The 27,421-nt window shown below is 40.2% G+C and overlaps 1 protein-coding gene across 3 annotated transcripts in view; it reads left to right on the plus strand.

Annotated features, from left to right (window-relative positions):
• The window catches only part of CHRM2 (cholinergic receptor muscarinic 2), a 230,875-nt gene extending 217,989 nt beyond the window's left edge, over positions 1–12,886 (plus strand). For all 3 annotated transcript variants that reach the window (XM_042466448.1, XM_042466447.1, XM_042466450.1), the window contains exon 4: positions 8,203–12,886. In XM_042466448.1, coding sequence (XP_042322382.1) covers positions 8,243–9,649 — 1,407 coding nt within the window. In that variant the 5' untranslated portion in view covers positions 8,203–8,242 and the 3' untranslated portion in view covers positions 9,650–12,886. The remainder of the gene's footprint in view (positions 1–8,202) is intronic.
• Positions 12,887–27,421: the final 14,535 nt, after the last annotated feature.

Genomic DNA, 27,421 nt, shown 5'->3' on the forward strand with positions numbered 1-27,421 from the left:
GTGAGGGCTGGGTGAGATTGAACAGTGGTAAAAATGATTGTATCTTTTGAAGTAGCAACTGCTACTTTTAAAAAAGCCCTCTGCCATCAAGCTTCTGAGAAGGATAAGAATTGAGCTCTGGTTATTGCTGCAGATGCTCTTCCTTCAAGTTTTTATGTCACAAAATTGGAGAGTTGGGTAGTTCCACTTAAAAGAAGAAATCCACAGTGTAATGCCTAGATTGGAAGTAGATTAAAACTTTAGTGATTCTAAGGTCCAATTGTCACTCCCAAGGGGCCACACAAGCCCTGAAAATGGTAAAGGGGAATAAAATCAAAAGTAGCCAAACATCCTATTCAACTTTTGTTTGGCGGGAGGACTTAAACAGTGAGCAAGATGAGCTGTGCCTTATTTTAATGCAATATATTTCAGGATTCCAGGATCAGAAAGTGACTTGGGAGGGCACTGAAGGACATTGGCCTACTATGTGTGCAAGAGCAAACTGGAGCAGAGGACCTCCCGCCTTGTCTTGGCATGTCCACTAGTTGGGTAGATTCTCAGAATAGACATGCTATTAAAATAGGAAAATAATGCCCTTTTGTAGAGGGTCCAATACAATACTGTAATAATTACTAGCAATTCAATATGATTTCTTCCCCTTTCATTTTGAACAACTCACGACTTTTTCTAGACCACATTCTTTCAGAAAGTCAGCTTTTCCCAAGAACATTCCAGAAAATACTTCCAGAATCCTAGCAGACTTGGCCCAACAAGTTGCAGTCTGGAAAGCATTCAAGAATCACGGACTTTCAGATTCCAGGGCACACACCACTGAGGTGTATTTCATAACCATCCTATATGTCTATATGTAAATATTGGAAAAATCTGGCCTTTAGGTGGCAATATGGATCATGCTGCAGACTAAGCAGTTCCTCCTAAGAGTACAGCTATTTTCCACTCTGTGAATAGAACTGCAACATATACAGTGGTGTCACATTATCTAGGCTTGTAGTTATGGGGGTGACGAAAATAAAGCCATGCCCTGCAAAGAAGCATTCTGTCACCCCCCCAAATGTTGCTTCAGTCCCTAAATTTCTGACATTTCAGAGTGGGAAAGATTGATAATTGTAAATACCTGGAACAGTTATATTTGCCATGTTTGTATTCCCTTGGCAACTTTGCCAGTCCCTTTTCTTTGTATGTCTAAACTGTTTCCAAATGTTCAACTGAAGTTTTAAATTACTGAAGTGCTCAAAATTTGGGAACTGAAGAAAAATTTCATAGAGGGACAGAATTCATATTGGGGGGAAGTGCACTTATTCCCTATCCCTACCACCTGGGGAATCGACCAGCCTCTGCATATTTGACAAATATGTAGTAAAATAGGACATTTTAGATTCTGGAGTTAATAGTTGTACCAGGCGAGGCGTGTTCTTAAATGGTAATGCCATTTTATGGAAGCTCATCTCTTTGGATGGTAATGTGTCTTACTTCACCTGGTCCAAAATGTGACAATCTAAGCCTGGGAAGATACTATCTTCCTCATGGCTAATGGGTGGGTCCATGGATTTCAGCCCAAAATGCTACTGGGAAGTTTGGTGATATATTTAGCCTGGTCTGTCAGAAAGGTCTGGTGCTTTTGCCAAACTACAAATTGCAGGATTCTGTAGAATTGAGTCATGTCTGTTAAAGTGGTGTCAAACTGCTTTATTTCTGCAATGTGGATCACCCATTGTCTCCATTCCAATCCATGTGTCTAGTTATTGGTGTCTAGCCCACTAATTTCAGGATAAGTCATTTATTGTTAAAATTACTATGAGTGGCAGATTTAATCTATGGTCATTGCTGCTTAAGTCATTATATTAACCAGTTACCGACAATTAAAGCAGCAGAGAGCAGGTTGTAATTAAGTGTTATGCAATTCCCTGGGCCCTCTAGCTGAAACGAGGGCAGGTAACATTGCTTCAGGAACCAGCCATCCATTAATATACAGGCTCCTGCTGCTCTTTGGGGAATACTTTGATTTCGTGTTATTTCTGTTCTTACCAGAGGCATAATATACATTTGCTCAGCTAATGTTATACAACTGTGAATCATTGTTTGCTGCTTCGAGCCATGCACAAAGGTTTGTTGACTGTGCTCTTAAGAAACCCTGCCATTAGTAGATGGCAACACTAGTCAGAAAATGCCAGGGTCAGAAAAGACTTCAGTATTATCCTAAATCCTGCAGGAAATTCTCAGAGATGGGAAATCAGGGAAGGGGGTGTTTGTGGGGGGAGAAATTTGAAATAGCACAAATGGAAGCTGTCAGACTACATAGCTACATCAAATGATAGAAAAGCACAGGCCCACCCTATACATCTGTTCACGTTTGACAGGGACAGTCCCCATTATCCACTGTCATCCCACATTTTCAGCTACCTTCAAAAATGATCAGCTTTCTCTTTCTTCCTCCACTTCCCCCTTTTTCCTCAGCTTACTTCAGTTATGGCACACTGAGTCCAAAGTGGAAAAGTGGTATATTCAATTAACCCAGCAAAAGAGAAGGGAGAGAATGGAGCAGAATCTTGCATTTTCCAGAAGGCAAAAGCAAACTGCTGCAGCTTCTCCTAGCATGTGTGTTTTTCTCATCAATAGCTTTTCTCATCTTTACTACTTTCTGATATTGCTTGGCTATGTGTTCCTGGTTTTTATCTGTGAAATGCTGGATGGTATGTCACCCTCTTAAGAACCCAGTTCTAGCCCTTTCCCCAAAAAAATAAGCCCTGCTAAAAGCCCAAGAGAAATAATACATTATTTGCAGTCCATCTGTCTGTCTGTCTGTCTGTCTGTCTCTATGTTGTTATAGAGATAAGAACATGTTTATTCGTAAAGTCTACAGAACAATACATATTTCAAGCAAAGAAGGTGCAGATATGTTCTGAGAAATGTTGCTACCATCAAAACTCTCCCCTATTACAAATTTTGCTACAGTTAAAACAATCTTTGGCTCTCCTTGAAATTCTTCAGCTGTTCTCTTTAGGAGAGCCACAAAGGCCTTGTTGAATTTTGCTTGAGTTGGAATTTCAATGGTAACTCTGCAATGAATTTATTCTTCAAATCCTTCGAGACAAGGAAATGTTTCTAGACTCTGATCTTAGCAAAGCTTGAAAGGAATTATAACTGATTTAATGGCAAGGGTTGGTATCTACAAAACTCTCTAATCTGTGCATTAAAGCAATTGGCCTTATAGCATTATTGATCAATGGCATAAAAACCGCTAATCCATTGTGAATGTTGTTTTCTAATGTCCTTGTATCGTGTGTGGCCTAACAAATATACCATAGCCTAAATCATATTGTTAGTCCAAACCAGAGTAGATCCTTTGAATTATGATCACTAGTTAAATCAAAAATTTTGTAAGTTCCATTAGTTCAGTAGTTCTACTGATAAGACAATGGCTGTATCAACACTGTAGCAATAATGCAGCTTGACACCACTTTAAGTGCTGTAGCTCTATCCTGTGGAATCCTGGGGTTTGTGGTTTTACAAAATCTTTAATATTCTCTGTCAAAGAGTGTGGTGCCTCACAAAACCAAGTCTGTAGCATGGAGACATGGCAATTAAAGTGACATCAGTCTGCATTACTTCTACAGTATAGATGCACCCTAACAATAAAATTCAGGGCTATAGCAATATGGTCACTCATTTGTAATTCCTCACTCAGAATATAAGGCATGCAAAATTGAAATACTGTACTCCAATCCATACAATTTTTCTATACCAGCATATTTGCTCAAATACCAGTATATTGTTGTGCTTCCAAAAATGCAGTGGGATCTTGATATCCTCTCGAGTTTGGTTCCAGGAACCCCCATGGATAGCAAAATCTATGGACATTCAAGTCCTATTATATACAATTACATAGTACAGTGTGCCTGTGTTATACGTGGGCATGGCTTAAACGGCTTCCAGTATATGCTTAAGCCTGCGCTAGAAGAAGACTCAGTGCACCAGGAAGAGGTAATAGGCGCATGCCCACGGTGCACACCATGCAGCATGCCACGGGCACGAGCCCCATTACTTCTAATGGGGCTTGACTACGCGTTTTCCCCTTATGCGGGGGGGGGGGGGTGTTGGTCCCCCCGTAAAGGAAGGGTGCCCTGTAACTTTGTGTCTCCTTATATAAAATGGCAAATCAAGATTTGCCTTTGTCAGGAATGGTTGAATACATGAATGCAGAATCTGTGGATATGTAGGGCTGACTGTATTCAGTTCAGGCACTGATTTCTTGAAAGAATAAGAGTCTGATCTGGGTCTTAAGCAGTTTGAGATATATTGCTACCTGAGACAAAGGACAGAAATTAATTGGCTTAATACCTGAACCTTCAGTTTTGCATGGCTTATGCTCTCCAGCCAATTTTTCAGTCTGGAAAAGGGGTTTTCTCTTTGTCTTTGGAATCACTGTTTCCTATACTCTTCTCCTATTTTCTTTCTTACTCTCTTTGCAAAGTAGGCAGTGAAAATGTACAATTCATGTTGTGAAAGATGGAATGTTATATGTGTTATCAGTTGAGAAGCAAAAGATCAATTTGTAATTCCTGTGGTATGCAAAGGAAAGTCCACTTTGCTGCATTACTATCAAGACAAATGAAGTTATTTTTTTTTTACTTTCCTTTTGACATATACAAGTCAGGCATGGTTGGAAGACGTGGTACTAATGAATGAATATGTCATGGAAAATGTTCCAGTTATACATCTTTACTACTTATAATCCTTGGAACAATACAGTTGTATAGAGAAGGTTTCAACATCTCACAGCAGCGCTACAGTCTGATACCACATAATGTCCAAATCTCCCAATTTGGCAGGGACATCATCTCACGTTTTTAGCTGCTTTAATAATGTTCCAAGTCTAATCTGCACTGCAGAAATAATATAGTTTGACACTGCTTTACCTGACATGGTTCAATAGCAATAGCAAGTGGCAATACCAAGTACATTTCTATACTGCTTGTAAGCACTCCCTAAGTGGTTTACAATGTCTAAGCTAATTGCCCCCAACAAGCTGGGTATTCATTTTAGTGACCTATGGAAGGAAGCAAGGCTGAGTGGACCTTGGAGCCCCTAGGATCAAACTCACAGCAAGGCTCCTATGGAATTCTGGGATTTGTAAGTTTTGTGAGATATTTAGCCTTTTATGTCAAAGAACTCGAGTGCCACAACAAACTACAAATGTCAGGATTCCATAGCATGGAGCCATGGCAGTTAAAGCAGTGACAAATGGCAATTAGATCCCATTTTATTCTTTAAAAGTAATGATTACAATAATATCAGCTCCATCTAGAAGTCTGTCAATTCTCCTTTCTCCCACATTCCTATTTTCTTTTTTCTTTTTTCTTTTTTTTTCCCTTTCTTAAAAAAAACAACCCTCAATATAAAGACATTCATGAATTTTGGTTTTTAAAATGAATGGAAACTAAATTCTTATCCTTTCCTAATCCTATCACTCATGTCTCTTAAATAAATATATGCAGTGTGAACATTATTCAGCTGCATTTTATTGATTTGGAGGAATGGAAGAAAATGTATAAAATCAAACAGCAAATACTACCTGTTCACTTATCAACAATACATCAAATATATATTGCTGTTTTGATTTTTCTTTGACTAATCTATTAATGCCTCATTGGATAGCACAGAAAATGCTGGCTTGAAAAATTGAATGCAGTAATAAATATTCCAAATAATGTATGAGATTCAGGAAATGGAACAGTTTCAATTCAAAAGAAGCCAGATTTAGACAGATAAGACATGGGCTGCTTGAAATGTTTTTCCTCCTCCTCCTCCTCCTCCTCCTCCTCCTCCTCCATTGCAGCCCTATAGAACTTTGGAATTAATAAACAAAGTCCCCACTCATAGCAAGTGCTTCATCTTGAATTTTGAGGATCTCCTGTTACCCCCCTCCCCCCAAAAAATCCTACAGTCCACCCAATTTAGCATGATTACCCACCCTTTGTGTTGTATGCAGTGGCTGCCCTAGAGAGAGCCACTCTCAGCCTGTGATGACATCAGACACTGGCTTCTTTTTTTGTTGCGGAGAGTTGCTCCCTCCATTTGGATGGAGTTTCTTATGTAATTTGAACCATCCATTCCTTTTGCACTTGTCCTAGAAGTACAAGCAAATCCTAGTTAATTTTTTTCACAGTTCCTTTGCCTTCTCCTGAAATTCCTACATAAGAAAGGGCCTCTAGTTTCACCTTTGTTCCTGTTTATATGTAGAAAATAGAGATGAGTTAAGTGGACCCTTTGGGATGTCAGTGGAAATTTGCAGCTGATGAGATGAATTGCTTCCATATAACTCTAGGAGCAGCCAAATGACAGAAGTCAATTAAGTCGCCTAATACCACATAGTATTGTTCTGCTTCTATAACACATGTGGGCAATGAGCTAGTCTACACAGGCCAAAGGAACTGGTTTCCCTCCTGTCTTCACAGATTGCTGTTCACCTGATTCAAGTGTGGACAGTCTTCATGAAATAAGGCCAGATCAACACCGAATCTGCCCTATCCCTCCCTCAAATGGTTTTTCCTTTTCTTTATGTACCTTTTACTCTAGATTTTGCATGAAAATCCAGAAAATTTCATAGGGACACCAGATGTCTGTCTACACATGACCCTCCTATGTCACCTGGTGCCACTAGGTCTGGTGCAAATCACTCCATCTGAGGTCACAATGATGTAATCAGACATGTGATCAATGCTGGGCACCTTGTTGTGGCCTCAGAGGGAGAGACTTGGTCCAGCTGTTGTGGCACTGGGTGACATACTAGACAAACACATGTAGACAGCTGTCTAGCATCACTACAGAATGCAGAAATAATGGGGCAAATCCGATGTAGCTCTGGGGCCAGATTCTGGCTGGTGTAGAAAAGCCGAACATCTGGTTCTCAAACTGTTGTTGGACTACAACTACCATAAACTATAAGGCTGGATAAGGTTGGTGGGAGCTGCAATCCAATAACACCTGAACTGTCCATTGGTGTTCTGCAAGGAAGTTGCAAGGTCAGACTCCACTTTTTACTGCTTTAAATTGTACATATATGTTGTTTTTATTTTTCCCACTATTTCTGTGAGGTTTTTTTCTTGTTCATATTACCTCTGTGCTTCTTCCATCTATAGCGTAAGTTATATTTTTATTTTTTTAATCAATTTTTTATTACACAGAACATAATGCAAACTGTACAATCCATATTTCATAATATGCTTTTCTCCCCTCTCCCCCTTCCAAAAACAGCACTTGAGGGAAATACATTCCAATCAATTTAACAATCATTATCGGAGATGTGGAAAATATCATTAATTATATTTTTAACTTCTTCATACCCCATTTTACCTTCCACTTTCTTAATTACAATTTCCCATTTATCTTTCAATGGTTCTTTATTGCTTTCCCCAATATATTTAAGTCTTCCTTTCCTAAGGAAATCAAATAATATGTATTCTTTTATTTATTTCAACAAATAAGACTTATTCCAGTTCGATTTCTTTTCCTATCCAAAAGCAATCGCTACATGGGCAGCTTTTAGAAATTGTTTTATTACATATCTTTGATTACTATTCAATTTTAATTCCCCTAAATTGAGAGTTAAACAACTTCCTTTGCTTAATTGTATCTCTATCCCTATTATTATATTTATCTGTTTCGGGGAAAATTCACTTAATTCAATGTATTATGGGGCAAAACAGAATGTCCCTTTCCTCACCAGATTGGGGCCGTGGCAACCTCACACCACAGCCCCAATCCAGCACTTTGCCGGTGCTAAAAAGAACAGCAAAATGCCACTCCTTTTAGCGCCGGCAAAAGGGTGTTCTTGCCACAGCGGTAGCAGCTTTTCAGTGCTCCGTTGGTTCAGCATGTCTATACACTGCACCAATGAAGCACCGTAATGCTCCCGCCATACAGTCATGTGTGGGGATGGCAAGGGGGAGGCCAGCACACATATGCCACGCCCCTATGCTGCCCCTACATTGGTGTGTAACGCCAGTCTGTTTAGCCCCTTCATCTCATTACAAGAATTGGGACTTTAACCATTTAAGTGTTGATTAAAGGATCTTGGGTCTAATTAACTTCCTTTGGATTTTCATCCTCTGCCTTCTGTTTTGTCTTCAGCTCCATTTGCCAAAGCAAGTGAAGAAAATGTTTCACAGCCTTTGTTTCTCTCTCTCTCTCTTTCCTCTGCAGGCTTAAGTGATATTTATTAAGCAGTTCATTAGACACAGAGATGAATAACTCAACCAACATAAGCTCTTTGGAGGATATGATGGCCTTGGCGAGTCCTTATAAAACTGTTGAAGTAGTCTTCATTGTCCTGGTGGCTGGGTCCCTCAGCCTAGTGACCATCATTGGCAACATCCTGGTTATGGTTTCCATTAAAGTCAACCGACACCTGCAGACTGTCAACAATTATTTTCTTTTCAGCTTGGCATGTGCTGACTTGATCATTGGTGTCTTCTCCATGAACCTGTATACACTTTACACTGTGATTGGCTACTGGCCATTAGGACCTGTAGTTTGTGACTTGTGGCTGGCCCTTGACTATGTGGTCAGCAATGCCTCTGTTATGAACCTTCTCATAATTAGTTTTGACAGATATTTTTGTGTCACCAAACCTCTGACATATCCAGTCAAGCGGACCACCAAGATGGCGGGCATGATGATTGCAGCTGCCTGGGTGCTTTCCTTCATCTTGTGGGCACCTGCTATTCTCTTTTGGCAGTTCATTGTGGGGGAAAGGACTGTTCCTGATGGGGAATGCTACATTCAGTTCCTGTCCAATGCAGCTGTCACCTTTGGCACAGCTATTGCAGCTTTCTATCTGCCTGTCATCATCATGACTATTCTCTACTGGCAAATATCACGTGCCAGTAAGAGCAGGATTAAGAAAGATAAAAAAGAAGGTGGGCAAAACCAAGATCCAGCCTCTCCAAGTTTGGTCCAAGGTAAAAAAGGGAAACCAAACAATAACAACATCCCAACCAGTGAAGATGGAATAGAACATAGTAAAATTCAGAATGGTAAAGCCACAGGAGAATCAGTAGTGGAAAACTGTGTTACTACAGAGGAGAAGGAAAGCTCCAATGATTCAACCTCTGTTAGTGCTGTAGCTTCCAATATGAAAGAGGATGAAGCCATCAAAGAGGACACCAGGGCTTCTGTCTCCCAAGTCAATGCCAAAGTAGAGAATTCCAAATTGACATGCATCAGGATACTCACAAAGTCCCCCAAAGGTGACTGTAGCAGCTCAGCCAACACCACCATAGAGATTGTAGGCAATGATGAACAAAATGGGGATGAGAAGCAAAATGTTGTAGCACGTAAGATTGTCAAGATGACAAAGCAGCCTGCCAAAAAGAAGACACCTCCTTCCAGGGAGAAAAAAGTTACCAGGACTATCTTGGCTATTCTCCTGGCCTTCATCATTACCTGGACACCATACAATGTGATGGTTCTCATCAACAGCTTCTGTTCATCTTGTATTCCCAACACAGTATGGACGATTGGTTACTGGCTGTGCTATATCAACAGCACCATTAATCCTGCCTGCTATGCCCTCTGCAATGCTACCTTCAAGAAAACCTTTAAGCACCTCCTTATGTGTCATTACAAGAACATAGGAGCTACGAGGTAAAACAATAACAGCAGAGAAAAGGGGGGAAGAAAGTGTCAAGTTTTTATAAAACAATGCCATAGCACTTTATGCTCTAGTACAAAATCAAAAGGCTAGAGGACACACTGGCAGGGACAGGTGGGGTGGGTATGCTCTATGTCTGACATCTGCTCTTCAAAGATCACAGCTTCTCTGTCAGTGTGTCACTGGAGGCAAGAAATGGCCGATGGGCCAGTAGAAGATATGAATTTGAGGCAGGGCCCCCTGCTCTCCAGTAGTCTCATGAAGAAGGGCTTTTGAATCCATCCTTCTTGGGTATAACTTTGGTCTCTGAGAAGTTCTCCTGCCCGAAGGCTAATTTGGGCTGGCACTTTGCAAATGGGTGAGCTACACAAAAGCACTGGCATTTCTACAAGCCAGAGAGAACCTTGGGCAGGTTATTAGTCAGTTCTTCTGGTTTATGAGGTGCCAGTTTTGTTTGTCTTTCTGTGTTTATATTCATATGAAACATGGGTCAGTGGTTTGAAATTCTTCAACCACAAATATTTTACATGAAAAGTATAAATGACTGGAAAAGTAAACACCAGAACAAGCCAATTAGCTGAAATTCTTCCAATTTTTATGAAACATGGTATGGAGTTCCAGTAGGAAAGTGGGGAGTGTGAAGTTGTTTTAATCTGTACCTCTCTCCTGCTGCTTAACTCTACATCAAAAATATAGTACCTTACCTCATAAAGGGCAGCATGTCAGCCAAACCTTTAAGCACATGCCCTCTGCTATTAAGTCAGTGAGACTTTCAAGTGCTGGAATTTGGCTAGAGTGAAACTCTCATTTGCAGTGATCAGCAAAGTGATTAACTGCTTTTCCTCTCTGGTTGGTTCAAGCTTCCTTTCTGATTGGTTCAACATCTACTGGTAGTCAAATTGAACAGAGAAGAAATATGAGCAGGATATTTACTTTATCATTTGGTAGACCCCAGGAAGTATCAGAAGACTGGGATTAGAGAACTTGCAGCGTATAACTATACAGCCCAAAATTCTGACAGTGCCAAAGAACAAAGGTTTGGAGGAAGGAATATCTACAGTACCATTCACAACTGATACATTGCATGGGCATTATAGATCAAAACAATTATGCAAATAATAATGATTACGATATTATTTACCCTGCATAGGGATGAAAGCTTGCTAGCTAGAGATTCCCTGCATCTTCAGGTTTGAGTTTGGTGAATCATGGAATTCAAAGGAATTCCAAGGGCCAAATAGTCCAAACCCTTGCCAGTGCAGGAAGCTGCAGCAATGATTCCTTTATTCAGGTCCCCCCATTTAAAGATCACAAGCCCATAAGAGGTCTTGAAGCAGCAACCTGAAGAATGTTGGGAAGTGGGGAAGTAGTGGGAAGATATGTTTGTTAGTTTGGGTTTTTCTCAATTTCTCTTATTTCAAAGCCCACATTTGGCTCATCTCAAATTTTGAGAACTTTTCAAATCTTACATTTAGTTCATCTTGAATGTAGAGATATGCATTTTAATATACATTCTGTTTCTTCCAATACATGTTTTTGTATGCAGTTCTGCCTAATGCACACAAATTTTGCAAGTAGTCTTCCTAATACAATGCATTTGTAAATGTTATTTTCACCAATTTATACATTTCTGTGCATACTTTCTGTAATATATACATTCTTCTTCTTCTGTGTGTTTCAATTGCAAAGCTCTATTACCAGTTTTGAAGGAGTGTGAGTTTTGAAGGACAGTGAATCCTCAATTCTCATATTAGTCTGCAAGTACAAAATTAACAGAGATTGGAAAAAATGCTGTTTTGGACTGCTCATGCTGGCTGGAAAATTTGAGGAATTTTGATGCCTGAAATGGATCTCCCCAAACTCTGGAAATTAAATAAATTCACATTAAAATGGAAACTGAATAAATGTATCCCCCCCACCTAAAAAGCAGGCAAAGTGATCACATATAGGAAGTGCATTCCACCCAAAGGAAATGCATGGCTAAAACAAAGATCGAAGGAGGTGAAATGTTTGTACAAATTTGCACATGTTAATGTACATGTGTTGATATGCAACCCCCCCCCCCCCCCCACTGAACAATTTTTCCAAGAAATCCAAGAAATGATGATCGGTTTGCCTTAGGGCACCATTAGTCAAAACGACTTGAAGGATGACCTGGACCAGCCAACCTCATGAATACATTCTCACCCTCTGTCGTTTTAAATTCTCACAAGGGTATGCCAATGGCCACTTACTGTGGAAACATAGGTATTCTATTAAGAAGTAAGGTCTTCTGAGTTCAGTAAGACTTGGTCACAAGTCTGTGTAAACATGACTATAGGTGTAGTAATTCTGTGGATTAATGGGGGTTTCAGAGCCATCTCTTCCAATTCAATACACCCATCAGAGCTTCAGTGACATTAGTTTCACCTTTAGGACTTTGCTTCACATGGTTGACACATGTATTACAGCCACAGCTAGCCATGGTGACCATGCCTATTGTATCATAGTTCAATATTTATTCCATGAAATTTGAAGAGGAATTACTGTTCTGTTCCCCTGATTGACAATTAATCAAAACTATTTGGTGGTGCTTAAGTTTTATTCAATCTTCTCTCATCCTGCCTTTGAAATCTGAAAGCTTTTAATTTAGTTGTTGGGAGTACAGAGAGGACAGAATGAATTAGAGGAGAGCCTAACTAAATCCCTCCTGGCTACTTAATGATTTCATCTTTAAAGCAAAGATTAAGTCATTGAGAATCTTCAAGGGATTGCTCAATTTCTCATGGTTTCCCTTGTTGTCACAGACCCACATGACACTTTGCATTCTCATCATGTCATCTCACCTTTTGAAGTTTGCTTCCATTGGATGTAAATGTGAATCCTCTCTCTCCCCCCCCCCCCAGGGAAAAATGTGCCTTTGAGCTTTCCATTTGTCACCTGATGCCCAACTGCTTAACAGGTTGACAAAAGCAATTACTTGTTCCAGCTTTCTTGCTGAGCATGGCACTGGTATAGAAAACATTATCATTGATAGCAATAACAAACCCTGCCTCTTTTTTCAGAATCAAAAGATTAGCATAAGGATCCTGGATTCATTTTCAGTTTTTACATGAGACCACTGGATTGAATGTAGGCTGAACTATATAAAGAGTGTGTTCATTGAAGTTAGCGACTACAGGCTGACTATCCCTTATCCAGAATTCCAAAATCTGAAATATCCAATATCTGAAATTGTCGACATGGGTGGCTGAGATAGTGACACCTTTGCTTTCTGATGGTTCAGTGTACACAATGCACACACACAAATATTATGTATAAAATTACTTTCAGGCAATGTGTAAATTCATAAATGAATGTTTAGACTTGGGTCCCATCTCTAATATATCTCATTACATATAAGCAATATATTCCAAAATTTTAAAAATAAATCCAAAACACTTCTAGTCCCAAGCATTTCCGATAAGAAAGACTCAACCTCTACTAAATTAAATCCCATGTATTTCATAGACATAGTCATGTTAGTTTGGAAAATCCCTCTGCAAAGGGATCTTGTAGTACTTTTGAGACTGACAAAAGAAAGAAGACTGACTGACTGAAGCTGGTAGCATGAGCTTTCATACACTTGAGTTTACTTCCTCACATGCATGGAGTGAAGATTGATTTGAGTGAGGCTATACATGTGACTAAGTTTGGATCCAACCCAGTGTTCTTTTCCTTAGCATGTGAACATGAAAAATGTTTTAGTTATCCATCATCTTTATTCATAACCTGTGGAGGGAAGCCACCATGAATAGTTGCATACTTCTCCTTGACTAGTATAGAGTAATCAACTGAATTCTTCTCCAGCCTCCTGCAAAAGAAAGAGGCACTATTATTCTTTCTCTGAATGGTAGCCATTCCTCACAAGCCCTTAGAAAGCTTAGAAATATGACCACTTGGGACTATAGCTCCAAGAAATCTTCAGCTGGCATGGTCACTAGTCATTCTCGCTGGGGGATTCTAGAAGTTGAGGTTTTCCTTAAATAACATATCCAACTTCTGGACATTGGCCTGAATTCTATTTAGTAGTCCCAGCTAATAGTCCCAACACACTGAATCAACTGAGTGGTAAGTAAAGATATAGGAGCATCCCATTAGACTCAATGGATCTGCTCTGGATGGGATCAACAATAGGTTTCAAACTATTATCTTCTGTCATGTACAATTTATGGCCATTAAAATAATTTTGAAGACATTACATTCGAGAACACTGAAAAGTTCCCATTAGGTACTAATCTGTTGGAAGTTCCTGACACTCACCTGCCCTTCTGATATTTCTTTTCAGGAATCATAGTAAGGGTGTGTTAGAATAAAAGAACTGCTAAAACTCTGGGAGACCAAAGTTGGAGTATATATTCCACTATGGAATTCCATTAGGTGACCTTGCAGAAGCCACATTCTCTCACTCGTTGACAAAGGCAATGGTGAACCTCCTCTAAAAAACTTGCTATGACAGGATCACCCTAAGTCTTAGGTTGCTGCTAAACTACAGAATTAATGCAGTTTGACATCACTAACTGTTATGGCTCCATCCTGTGGAAAACCTTGTATTTGTAATTTGGTGTGACATCAGAGCTCTCTGACAGAGAAGGCTAAATATCTTGCCAAATTACAAATCCCATAGCAGTTGAGCCATAGCAGTTAATGTGGTGTCAAACAGCATAAATTCTGCAGTAGATATGCAACCAAAGTCAACTTGAAGACACATAACAATTTGGAGTGACGCCATCTTGAGAGAAGTTGGCCACATATTTTAAAAAATAATAGGGTTTAAGATTTCTTAATATCATACAGAAGCATAAAAGATACAGAAGGTTACCAGCTGAAAAATGACAGGCTCAAACTTTCAATGGTATGGAAATGAATAAGATCATGTGTAGCTGTTAAATGTGCATTTACTAGGGTAGGTTCAAACATCAGCAACTCAGTCATGTTTTCCCTCATCTCTCTGTCCTCTCTTTCTCTGTCATATCCAAGTCTACCCACACTATTTCCCACAACTGCCATTCTAATTTGTGTAGATCAGATGTTGGGCTGGAGGAACATATCACTGAGAAGAAAGATTATTGATCTCAGTCATTCAGCAATGACTTTTTCCCCTGGCCTCATCAATTTGTTTCAATCAAGGCCAGTTCTGCCATAAGACATAATGAGGCAAGCTGTCCAAATTTTATCATACAAACAATTCTAACAAGAGGGTATTTTATCAAAGCACTGCTGATGGATTCCTGACTGCTTTTTCATCTTGCATAGCAAAATGTCTCTCTGTGTTGAGACTTAGGTGTGAATGGAAGCAGTCATATGACTGCCTCACCCCATGGCAATGCTATTAATCCACTATAAGAGTGATGTATTTTCATCCTCTTTCATTGTCCTGTGAGATATTTGAAACATTTCAGTAGCACCATGAGATTCATGCACAGCTTTCCTCTAATGCAGCGATTCCCATGCTCTGGCCTTCCAGGTGTTTTGGACTTTGTCTCCTAGAATCCCAGACCATTAGTCAAAATGACTGAGGCTTCTGGAAGCTAAAACCCAAAACACTTAGAGAACCAGACTTTGGGAATCAGTGCTCTCATGATTGGTGAGCTCAACCTATAGGGGAGGAGTGAGCAACTGGGTGTGGGGCAGAGGCCAATTTTCCCAAAACACACCCAGAAAAAGCCAAAATAGCTCTGCTTTCCACTGCAACCCACTGCAACTTCCTTTCACCATTTAGAGATGCGATGGTGGAAGAAAATGAGAGTTATTTGGGGATAGTACAAATTCTGGAGTGCTTCTAGTGGCGTTTTCATATATTTTCAAAATGTAGGGGTTCTGCATTGTTTGGGAGCAAAAAAATGCCTGAAAATCACATTATTTTTTAAAAGGGGGGATTGAGGGATTGGTGAAGGACTTTGTGGGCCACAAAAATGAGGAGGCACTATGCACAAGCCTTGTCTGTGTATCTTTTGTTTAAATATATTAAGGGCCAGTGAGGGTTGATGGGCTCTAAATGGTGTAGCAGCCACATGGGATAGACCACAGGAAAGCAGTTGCCACTGTTTGAAGGGTACCCAAGCCAGCAGCCTTGTGACTGTATAACAGCAGACAATGAAATTCAACCCAGACTGAGTGGTAATACAGGAGCCATAGCTATAGTATCAGAGGAATAGGACAAACATCTTTACAAGTGAAATTCCCAGAACCAGCTCTGGAGAGCAAGTGTTGTGAAAGAGTGTTGTATTGGGACACGAGAGATCCAAATTCTGGTCCCCCAAGAGCCATGAAACTCACTGGGTGACCTCAGGCCAATTATTCTCACTTACTGGAGCTGACCTAGCTTCCAGAGTTGTGAGAAGAGTGTGGGAATGAAGACAAATTATGTATTATATCTTCTAGGAGTTCATTGCACAACCATTTTTGCCAAATCCGGGCACGGGGCAGGATCGAAAGAGAATGGGGAAAAACAGAAAAGTGCGTACTTTGTGAGAGGGCGACCACAAGCCATCTCTCAACTGTGCTTAGTTGGCAGCTTTTGTACTACCAAAATCAGCAGGATAAGCATGGCTGGGGGACAGATTGTGGTTGCCCTGCAACAAAGTACACATTTTTCTGTGTAATAATATCCATTTTCCCCATTCAGTCCCTATCACATCCCTGGGCAAAAATGGCTGTGCAATAAACTCCCCAGAGTTCAAGGGGACTGAAATTCATTGTCTATGTCATTCTGTTGTATATGTGGTGAGTGTTGGGAAGGTTCAATATCTGGGTGTCCTGCTGCATGTTTAGCTGTGTATGAAGGGAGTACTCACAGGACATATAACTATGTCAAGGAATTCTTTATAACAGTGGTTCTCAAACAGTGTGGCCCAGGTGACTGTATGAGTTGCTCAAGGGGGGGGGGGGGGGAAGACTTGGAGACCCTGATGCCCCCCTCCTGGTCTTCTTCCCAAACCCTTTTAAGTGTAAAATTTACACATACATTGAGATAAATATTGAATTTACTTAAATAAAATATAAAATATGTTAAAATATTAACGTACTTGAATGAGCAAATAAAAATATGCAAACTTGGTAAAGAAAACAATTATATTCATCTACTATTTCAAGGTGGGCACGGCATCTGTATGTAGATGTAAAGGTAGTCCCAAGGGTAAACCATTTGAGTATCACTGCTTTACAATGTAGGGTTTCTCTGCCATAATTGCCATTAGCTCCAACTATGAGGTCTTTCACACTGCACACCATGGTTGCATCCTATGGGATCCTGGGGTCTGTAGTCTGGTTAGACACTAGACCTCTCTGACAGAGAATTCTAAGTCAGAGTCCCTAAACTAAAAATCCCAAGATTCCATTGGATGAAGTCATGGTGCCAAAGTGTTATAACTATATAGTGTGAAAGGACCTCATGTGAGTGATCTTCCTAAGCAAGAAGATGGCCTTCCAGATGACACATGACTCTTTATCTCAGAAACCAATTGCAAGTCTTGACAACTACATAATTCAGCAACAAAGCAGGAGGAAAACAACTGTATTGGATTAATAATATGCATTTAATTACAATGAGCACATTGTTCGTTTGGGTGGAACTGATTTTGTTAAATGAAATAGGAATGGGAAAAATCTGTGAGTTTCCTCTTATATTTAACTTTTTTAAAGAAAATTATGTTATCTCTATACTAAATATGACATTTTATTTTTATTTTATTCTTTTGCTAAATTCTTCAGAAACAAATGAAAAGAAAATTCTCTTTGATCTATGTTGGCATAGTGAGGCCCATGTTGTTAAGGCTGATGAACTTTTCAGAACCAAAAAACGTCAAACCTAATTAAGCATCACACACATAGTTGAATACACAAGGATTAAAAATTAGGTTTTTAAGAGATGAGCAGTAGGGATGAAATGAATATTTTGGGGGGAAACATTCCTTGGCAAGAAAAAAATCTCTCAGCACACACACACACAAACGTACAGAGAGAAAGAGAGAGAGAGAGAGGGGGGGGGGGGGGAAAAAGAAAAAAAATAAAAAACCAAAAAACAATCAACTATTGCCAGCAATAAGCAGTGCAGGTGTGGGGGGAAAGCCTTTTGCATGGGGGAAGGGGATTGCTCAAGACAAGAAGAGATGTGGGCACATTATGTCATGCTGTATGAAATCTTACATGTAGAAAAGTTCAGTTCTAAATGTGTGCTGTTATGTATATCATGTATTCCCTGTTTGACCAACTTTTGTTAAAATAAGAGAAACAAAATGATTTAACATGGGGAAAACAGCTGTTTACCCAGCCCCACCAAAGGAATCCAAACAACAGAGTGAAGGCAGATGATTTTTTTTTCTTTCTTTCCTCCCATTACAGCTTCTGGGAGGATAAAGGTTGTCTGGGTGTTACAGACTGTTCCATCTCATCTTTACAGTTGTACCCCAAAGATAGGCATCCTGTTCTGAACTGAATAACCGTAATCATAAGGAACTACCAAGGGTCACTAATAAATGAACTTTGAACAATTTATCTTTAAACTACTGGTGCCATATTAAGGAGGACAGTGTTGAGCTAGAGATTAATTCATCCATCTGTAAATACCTACTGGTAGTGTGTTTCAACATGACCAAACCATTACTTGGCTATGTACAGATATAATACAATACCTGTAATATTGTTGAACTTGAGTAACAATGTAAATAAAGCTACAATGAATGTCTGATTACTCTTCAAACTATGTATAAGGAAGGGTACAATCCTTCCTAAGATCTTTTGAGTTGTTTTTTTAAAACCTGTTGTTTCTTTACAAAGGTCAGAGTTTTTGTCTTAAAAATTACTGTAAGAACAAGAGAGTACACTTACTTGTAAAAGATGTGTTGACACACACACACCCACAGCAAGCAAGATCATAAAAAGAATGAAGATCATCATTATAGTAAGACTTCCAGGTATTTGCTACTTTCTTGATAATGCCGTACATTTGATCTCATAGCTATAAGATAAGCACAAATTTTATGGGTGGCTTCATAAAGCCAAACCACAGTAATATACATATATACATGTATATATATAATATATATTATAGATATATATTTATATAATCTGTATAGATATACATATTATTTACACAATATTCATACAGGGAGAGTGAAGCATGATGGAGAAGGATACCTCTGAGGATTTGTTCCTATTGTTTCCATCCATCATAAGTGGAGAGAAAAGTTAATAGTATTCAGAACTTGAAATAGCAACATTGCAACATGTTGCGCAAGATGTGAGGAGCTGTAACCCATGAGCTCCAACACAAAGGCCTCATGTAGGGCTAAACTCAAGACAATTTGAAATCTTTTGGAGACACAACTTTAAAAAATCTACATGCAATATATGTGTATGTACCTCTGCCAAGTTGTATTCCTAGTTTGAGCATTGCATTAAGAATCAACATATACTAACAACTAATAAAAATGTTTTTGTATGTGGTACCTCTGCTTATTTTCTACCATCTTGTGAGGAATAAAGGGAATGAGCTGGAAAATTCAAAAGAAATTTAGCCCAGGGTGACCTTGTCTCAACCCAAGTATGCCAGGAGAAGGTGTTCAAAATGGAATTCCATCCCCTCAGCTTATATAACAACACAGATCATTTGCAGATTAGAACTAAGACACTGCATAGTATTCTGGGTTTTAGTAGTGGTTTTATGGAATGATTTTAAATGCAGACCATTTTGTATGGCTTCTAGCAAGTGTGACCAATAGACCACATGTAGCTCCACTTGTTTTGGGAGTCCTCATGGCCAGCAGCACCACTGTATTTTATGTACCTGGGAGGCAGGCCAGGATCTAAGATATTTCTTTTCCTCACTTCCCAAAAAGAAGGCATCCAATGTGCTAAATTTTATACTAACATTTTCCACCTTTTTGTGTGTGAAAACTGACATCCATCACTGTCCATATGTATCCAATAAGTCCAGGGTATTGTGGAAGGAGCATAATGGTGCTGGGGTTTCTGGAGCTGATGCTACTACTGCCATTTGCACTGGCATAAAACAAAACCTCATGTGGGGTAAAACAAAAAGAAAAACTGGACTACTGCAACTGCTAATGGTGAGTTCCTTCCTGCATTCGCTCTGGAGAAATGCTGTAAAATGGTCTGCTGCCCCCATTTTGTTGCCCACAACCAAGGTGAAGTATTTTAATAAACCATTTATGCATAGCTCTAGAGAGGTTTTAAATTTACTAGAGAATGAATATACAGTCATGCCATTGAGTACACAGTGGTAAAAGCTATTCCTGCCCACTCTCCTTCCGGTATACTTCCTGTATACCAAAACAGAACATAGGCTACTGCCCCGGAGTCAAATATTTGGATCATTTAGTCCAGTATTGTCAACACTGACTGGAAGTGGCTCTCCTGGGTTTCACGTAAGATTCTTTCCTAGCCTTAGTTGGTGACCTCTGCCATCATGTAGTGGTCTCCCATTCACATGCTGATTAAGCACAGTCCTGCTTGACCTCTGAAATCAAACAAAATGAGGTCTGTACAGGATGATATGACAGTGCACAACTTCATGGTAAGAGAACTAACCAATTGAGTGTAACTATGGACTATCACACCAGGCTCACGATCTCATTAATATGGAAAATGCAAACATAACCCATTGTGGGCACTCATTATTGCACAGCTCCTCAGAATTACCATGCTTCTGCTTCTGTCCCAGCCTCTGTCTTCCTTACACTTGGCTATAGTCCTGCCACCCTGCCCGTGCCCTTCTATTTGTCTCTGTTTTTATTTTTACCACAATTGTGTGATCATTGCAATCCATTAAGAAAAAGAAAGAAAGAAAAGAAATTGGGGAAAAGAAAGAAAAACAACTTGCTTGGGAATAGTGAGCGAGAGGGGAGCGGAATCATGCCCACTTGCACCACATGACTGCCTGCATATTGGAACTTCTTTGTGAGGAACTTATCACGTGTACCAAAGGTGGGAAAGCAGTGAATTTGGGATACATTGATGAGTTTTGCCCATCAATGAAAAGGAGTGCTCCAGCAATGCATGGACTACAGACCAGCTACTGGACCAATACAGCATTGTGTGATAAGATATAGTCACAGATGCTACTCCCACTCAAATTTCATCTTTCAAGCCTTCTGTGATAAAGGCCTGTGTTCTTCTTCAGGGTGTTCAAGACATTCCATGGCAAAAATGAAGAGAAAATACTCATTGGCTGAAATCCAGTATGACAAATCATCTAGTAATTCATCACCCCACATACTTACTGTACTGATACAGCAGATGCCCCCCCCCTGGCCATTCTGTGCCTAGTGAAAAGTTAGGGTGGTGCAAAGAAAAGTGCCTGGCTATCAAATTGTAGCCAGATGTGAAATGATTATATAATCAATTAGAGTCCCTTATACTCCTCCAGAAATCTCAGTGGATGATGTGTGAATAGGGAAGAACTACAGAGAAATGTTAATTTTCTGCTCAGCAGGAAGACAACAGTGGAAATTATTTATCCTCACTTTCAAGGATGATATAGTATTATATCAAAATCCCTATGCAGTATCCACAGTTTTTGGAGAGGAAAGAGGATTTTCCCACCCAAAATATATATTCTTGTGAATTATCCCTATTACATAATTCAATGTGTTTTGGGTCTTGAGGTGATAAGATCCATTCTTTTTACAAAAGACCTATACTTGGTACAGTTGAAAATTACTAGAAATTGTTTTAGATCAACACAGGGACTGGACAGATTGGCAGAAAAGGGCGGTGAAGCAGGCCACAGCAACCACACATTGTGGCTTGTGCATGGCACAAAAAGATGCCCCTAAAAGGGGCTTCTTTTTGTGCTGCAAAACAGGTGCCATAACTGCCGTGGCATGGCATTATGACACCCCTTGTGCCGTTTGGGTGCTATGCACAGTGGGCATCATTGTGGTGCTCCCCATGTAAATGGGAGCATGCCAAGATGGCGCCCACAGCACACAGTAGGGTTTGGGAGAGTGTGAACGCTCCACCCTATTGCAGCCCTAGTTCAGGTCCAGGCTGGCACAAAGTGCCAGTCTGTCCAGGCCCAGATTTGCCTGCATTTTTGGAACCTCCCGTGTGATGTTGCTATAGAAAGTATCCTAGTGAGAATCTACATATCATAATATGCCACCACCTGCTTCTCTTTCTTTGCTGTTCAACAGACAGGTGGCTAAATGCAACCCCTTTGAGCCCCGGATCACTGCTGTGGCAACCACACACCACGGCAACAATCCGCTCCCTCTTGGGAACAAAAAGAAGCTGTTGTAAACAGCTTCCTGGAAGGGGTGCCATAGTGGTGCTCATGTGCCCTGATGATGCCCCTTCCAGCCTGCACTGTTTGGGTGCTGCGCTGCCCCGTGCATCATAACGGCGCACCTCATGTGGATGGGCGTGTGCCATAATGGTGCACATGTGGCAGAACTAGGGCTCAGAGCATGTAAATGCTCTGCCTTAGTTCAGCCCTAGTCTGCCATCAGGCCGGCACAAAGTGCCAGTCTGTACTGCTCGTGAGTTTATTTCATACAGAACTAGTATACATACAAACTATTTGTGTGTTGGTTCTCTTTTCATGACAACAGAAAGCAGTACAGAGAGGGAGGCAAACGTAGTCCTTTTCTCCTAGCACCAGACTGTTCTCTTTTATTTCACACTTCTTCAACAGGTTCTTCGTTGTTCACTCGCTCATTAAAAAAAAACTGTTAAAGGTCACTGAATAAATTGGAGGAAAGCAAAACCTTTGGCCAGACTTTGAAGTTGATAATTGGGCTTCAAGGCTTGACTTTAAAAATGTAAAAGTGTTATTCATTTTGACTGGATTAAACAGCCTAACCCACAAATCACTTTCTCGAAGATGTACCACAAATGTGTGCCCTTGGGGGCCATTTGGCTCAGCTGGTAATGAACAACTCAGACCCTCTACCACATCTCCACTCTGAATGAAACTATTTTAGCTCCTTTTAAAAATTCATTCAAAATTTGTCTCAAATTCCCCTTTAGATGAAAGCTGAAGAAAATTCTAATCCTGGGGGCTGTAAAGTTTTTTGGGTATCCCCTTCTGTGGAAGAGTAGGACTCACCAGAGGTGCCACTTTGCCTAGGGTGTCCAGATGTCATAACTGCAAAGGAGGACAAGACACTGCAAAATGTAGGACATTCAAGAAAAATGATTTATTTACAGCTGTATTACATATACTGTACTTTATTATGTACTCAATCATATTGTTCTTGGTTAAAATGTCTTGTTGATTTGCAATATAATTATAGAACTCTGAGCAAAACAAATGCCTAAAATGGTACTTTACTAGCAACAAACCCTTCACTGTATCTACATTTAGATTATTTCATTTGTATTTTTTCCATTTGCTCTCTCATCCCTCCTGTTTCTTCTTCAACCCAAATTACATATTTTTGCATGCCTCCTTCTCCTTCATGCCACTGATCTGCTTCCACAAACCAGATCCTCCTTTCCTTTCCACACCCCCATAAAGAAACAAAAAGCCACCACATGGTCAGCAACAGTCTTCTCTGCAGCCCTTTGCAGAAGCTAGCGCAGTAACAAATCTGTTGAGCTACACTCACTGGGTGACATAAGGACAGGATTATAGCTGAAAATAGAGGTGCTTTGCAATTCTTCCTGGACTCCTGGACACACGGCTAAAATATAAGACATGTCTGGGGAAAAGAGGACCTCCGGTCACCCTGACCTTGCCTGTCCCAAGCTCCCTGATCTAAGCAGTTGGCTTCACTTAAAGCCTGGGGTAGTGAAGCAGTTACTAAAATACCACTGACTGATTCTGAAAGGGATAAGCTGAAAGTTAAAACTTGCAAGATAACAGAAGGGATGAAGGTGTCCCCTTTGTAAAGGAATAAAGGGCTGTGGTCAATGACTTGCATAACAGCTTGTCTGAAGGCTTTCTTAGAAGCCACTGAAGGAGATAACCAAGACAGCTGCAAGCCAGGAGGGAGGGAATTGGGAGATGAGCCCATCTATGAAAAGGGAAAGCCAGACAAGTAGTCAAGGTAAAGCAAAGGTGGCTAATGTGAAACACTCTTTCTCATCTTTGCAAGTACCTTCTCTTCATTGATTAGTGTTTTCTTTGCTCCTGGGCTCCTCATTCTGCAACTAACTATCTGTATCCTGTCAAAGTCCTTATCCTGAAGCCAGCATAGCACAGTTCATCTTGCAGTTACTTTCACTGATATATGGTCCAAGTGGCCATCTGAGGACTCTTTAAAACTGAAATAAAGACTGCTTTCTCTATGTGAATGACTCTGGATCTGACTGAGAGGACATGTAAACTAAAGAGTTTGATGTACTCCTTCCCATGGAGACTACAACCTCTGTGATACTGTCCAAGGGCAGAGAAAGTCCCCTCCCCTTCAAAGGTATATATCCAGCCTAGGCACATAAATGCATCTTTGCCGGGTTATAAACCGCTGCTTTGAGGCGGTCTGCCGCCGCCGCCGTTTGCTCCTTGCGGGAGCCGCAGCAGCCACACCGCGCGGCTCCCGCACGGACCGAAAAAGAAGCTCCAAAATGGAGCTTCTTCTGCCGCGCCTCTGTGACGTCGTGAGGCTCCAGGGGCGCATTCACGACGTCACAGACGCCGCGACACATTCGGACGCACAGCGTCCGATACGTAAAGATGGCGTCGGCCGTGTGGAATGGCCGGTGCCATATTGTACGGACAGAATCCGTATTAGAGCCAGCGGCGTCTAGAAGAGATGCCCCTTTTTTAAAATGGGACGTCCTCCGGATGTCCCAAGTGGCGGTTTGTAACCCGCCTAAGTTTCATTTTCTCAGATGAAAAATAAAAAAGATCAAAAAAGTTTTAGAAAAATTTGTATAGGTATTTTTTTAAAAAAAAAACACCTACAATTTTTCACATTTTGGGGACATTTTTGCAAAAAAACAAAAACAAAAAACAACCAAGTATTTTTTTGTTGGGGGAGAAACATTTTATTGTGATAATGCCCCAGAAACTCTGGCTCTTCATATGTCTTTAGACAACAGCTCCCAGAAGTCCTCACAGTAGGTTCTTCCAGCTAAGGGTTATAGGTGTTGTAAATGAAAAACACTGAGGAAAATATAATTTTCCATCTCTACATTCTTGTTTCTCTTCTACTGAGGTCTGACCGGTGCTCCTTTAAGTATGGTTTTTCCTCCCTCTAATTTTAGGCATTCCCTGTAACCTCTGCCTTCTCTTTCCATTTTTTGTCTATGAAACTTCCATGGTTTGAAGTCAGCTAAAACACAACAAATACTTGTTTGATCCTAGAATGACAAACTATTTGATTTAAGAATTGTATACTGTTATTTGGATGAGTCACAGCTAGCGTAATGTAATGACCTGTACCCCTGATTAATGCCAATAAATAATAACATTATTTCCTTGGCCAAAGCTGATGTCACAGCCATCCCACAAAAATGTCCACCATGATATCTGTTTGGGTGGGAAAAGAGCAACTCAAAATCACTCCTAAAACCTCACTGGATTTTATGCAAGTGTCCTGATGTAAGAAGCTGTGTTTAATATAAGGATTAAATATTGGTGAATTCTATTTGCAACATCCTTTGAAGACACTGTGGGAGTGAAATAATGCCTTGAGAGGCTCCCTAACTAGCAAGAAGTACTTCTGGATTATTCACCTTTCAGAGAGAATATTAAATCTTTATAAACAATCTCAATAAATGAACTGAATTAGACTAACAGTAGGAACTGTTTTTGAAGATTTGTGGCAATTATCTTTCATCTATTCAAGCACAGGTAAAATTCATGTGTGCACACATACAAAGTATAGTATCATGCTCATAATTTTTATTTAGAAAGCTATGGTTATCTTGGTTATTTTGTAGTCCACTCCCCCTCCTCAACTTTTCCTAGTTCTGGATCAGTTCTAGATATTTTGAACTTCAGAAGTTTAAACAAAGGTTTTAAACTTCAGCTTACAGAAACCCTGTTGGTTGGGCCATGTTGGCTAGCAATTCTGGGAGCTGAGATCTGAAACATCTGAAGAGTCAAAGGTTGTTAAATATTGCTTTATACAGATGCCTGGGAGCAATTCTATCTTCTTGTTCCAGCTGTGGCAAAAGTATCCTGTTGTTGTTGTGTGCCTTCAAATCATTTTTTTTTACTTATGGTGACCCTAAGGTGCCACTATCATGGGGTTTTCTTGGCAAGATTTGTTCAGAGAGGGTTTTCCATTGCCATCCTCTGAGGCTGAAAGAGTGAAGTTAGTGTCTACACTAATATATGGGACTGTGGAACCAAGGCATTGAATTTTCATGAAAAATTTATCAGATGGAAGCTCATAATGGCAGACAATCCTCCTGTTACATCCCACTGGGCCAGGAAATTTTGCTGGACCAAGAAATTTTGATGAGAAAACAAATACTTGACCCTAGCCCTGCCCCAGTCCAAAAGGAATTAGAATGCATACTATTCAAAGGAAATTCAATTACTGAGGCACAAGGTAGAACTACCACCTCTCTCCATCCCAGGCCCTGACAGCATAAAATATAATATTAGCAGATTAAATAACTATCAAATTGCTGCCATTTTATGGCATTCAAAATCTGCTGGTTGAGGCAGCTGCCCCATTCATCCTAATGGTAGAGCCAGCCATGTGTAACACAGCTGCCCCATTGTTTCCCATGTGATGTGTAGCCAAGGCATTTTGATGTGTGCATTTGAGAAATAGACACTTTCATGGCTGATCACATGGTTGGGGGGGAAAACACAGAGATTCTGTAACAGATACTGAGACATCCCTTGGCACTTAAGTCTGTTTTGTAAAGAATTTCCTGAAGGATTTTTTAAAAAAAGATTACTGAAGTCAACGAAGAGAAACAAAGCACCTCTTTCTAGCGATTTGAAGCTCCATCTCTCCCCCTCCTCTCCACAATTATCTTTCTATAAATCAAATATAACATATGACAAAAACTTGCTTTTACAGTGTATACCTTTCTAGTCGTAGTTATACAGTTAATCCTGATGAATAAACTGATAAAAACTGCCAGTGGAGTGTGATGAGGAGAATCTTGCCATTGACCCATGGTGACCATCTTTCTTGTTCAGGTGAGACAGACAGTGACACATGGCAGGTGGCTTATCATCACTCATGGTCAGTCTAACCTGAGCTGAGAGTGGTGCTGGCAGTGCTAATGCAGCCTGACAGCCCATTCACATTAGCTTCTCTCCATCAGTCTGCATTAGCATTTGTGTTAGCTAATATACTATGAAAGTCACTTTCGAATAATATTTCTGCTTCTGAATGCTAACCTGAAATGATATGAGACATACAAAGGAAAAAGACTGCTAATCTGATTGGATTGCTTAATATGACAGAACCCTTAAGGGAGAATATCCAGCAGCCTATGGTGCAGTGTGTGATTCCTCCCATTCTTTTTGCAATCTGCTCACCAGTGACAAAAAATAATGGACATGAAAAGATAAAATGCAACATTAGATGCTCTTTTCAGCTTCCCATAGACTAGAGGCAGATATACTTTTCCTTTCTCCCCAAGCAGGTATTGTTTTGAAGTGGGATTCCATGGCTTAGTCCCAGAACCAGAGCTTGGAAAAGTCATTTTTGACCTATAAGTTCCAGAATCTCCCAGCCAGAATGCCCAGTATCCATGCTGACTAGATGGTTTTAAGCCAAAAATGGAAGTTTTCCAAGCTCCGATTATTAAAATATCTGCCATATGGCTATACTGACTGGGATTTTGGCTGTTTCAGTCTAATAATAATAA

This window comes from Sceloporus undulatus, chromosome 5, assembly GCF_019175285.1.
Source record: "Sceloporus undulatus isolate JIND9_A2432 ecotype Alabama chromosome 5, SceUnd_v1.1, whole genome shotgun sequence".
Taxonomy (NCBI): Eukaryota; Metazoa; Chordata; class Lepidosauria; order Squamata; family Phrynosomatidae; genus Sceloporus; species Sceloporus undulatus.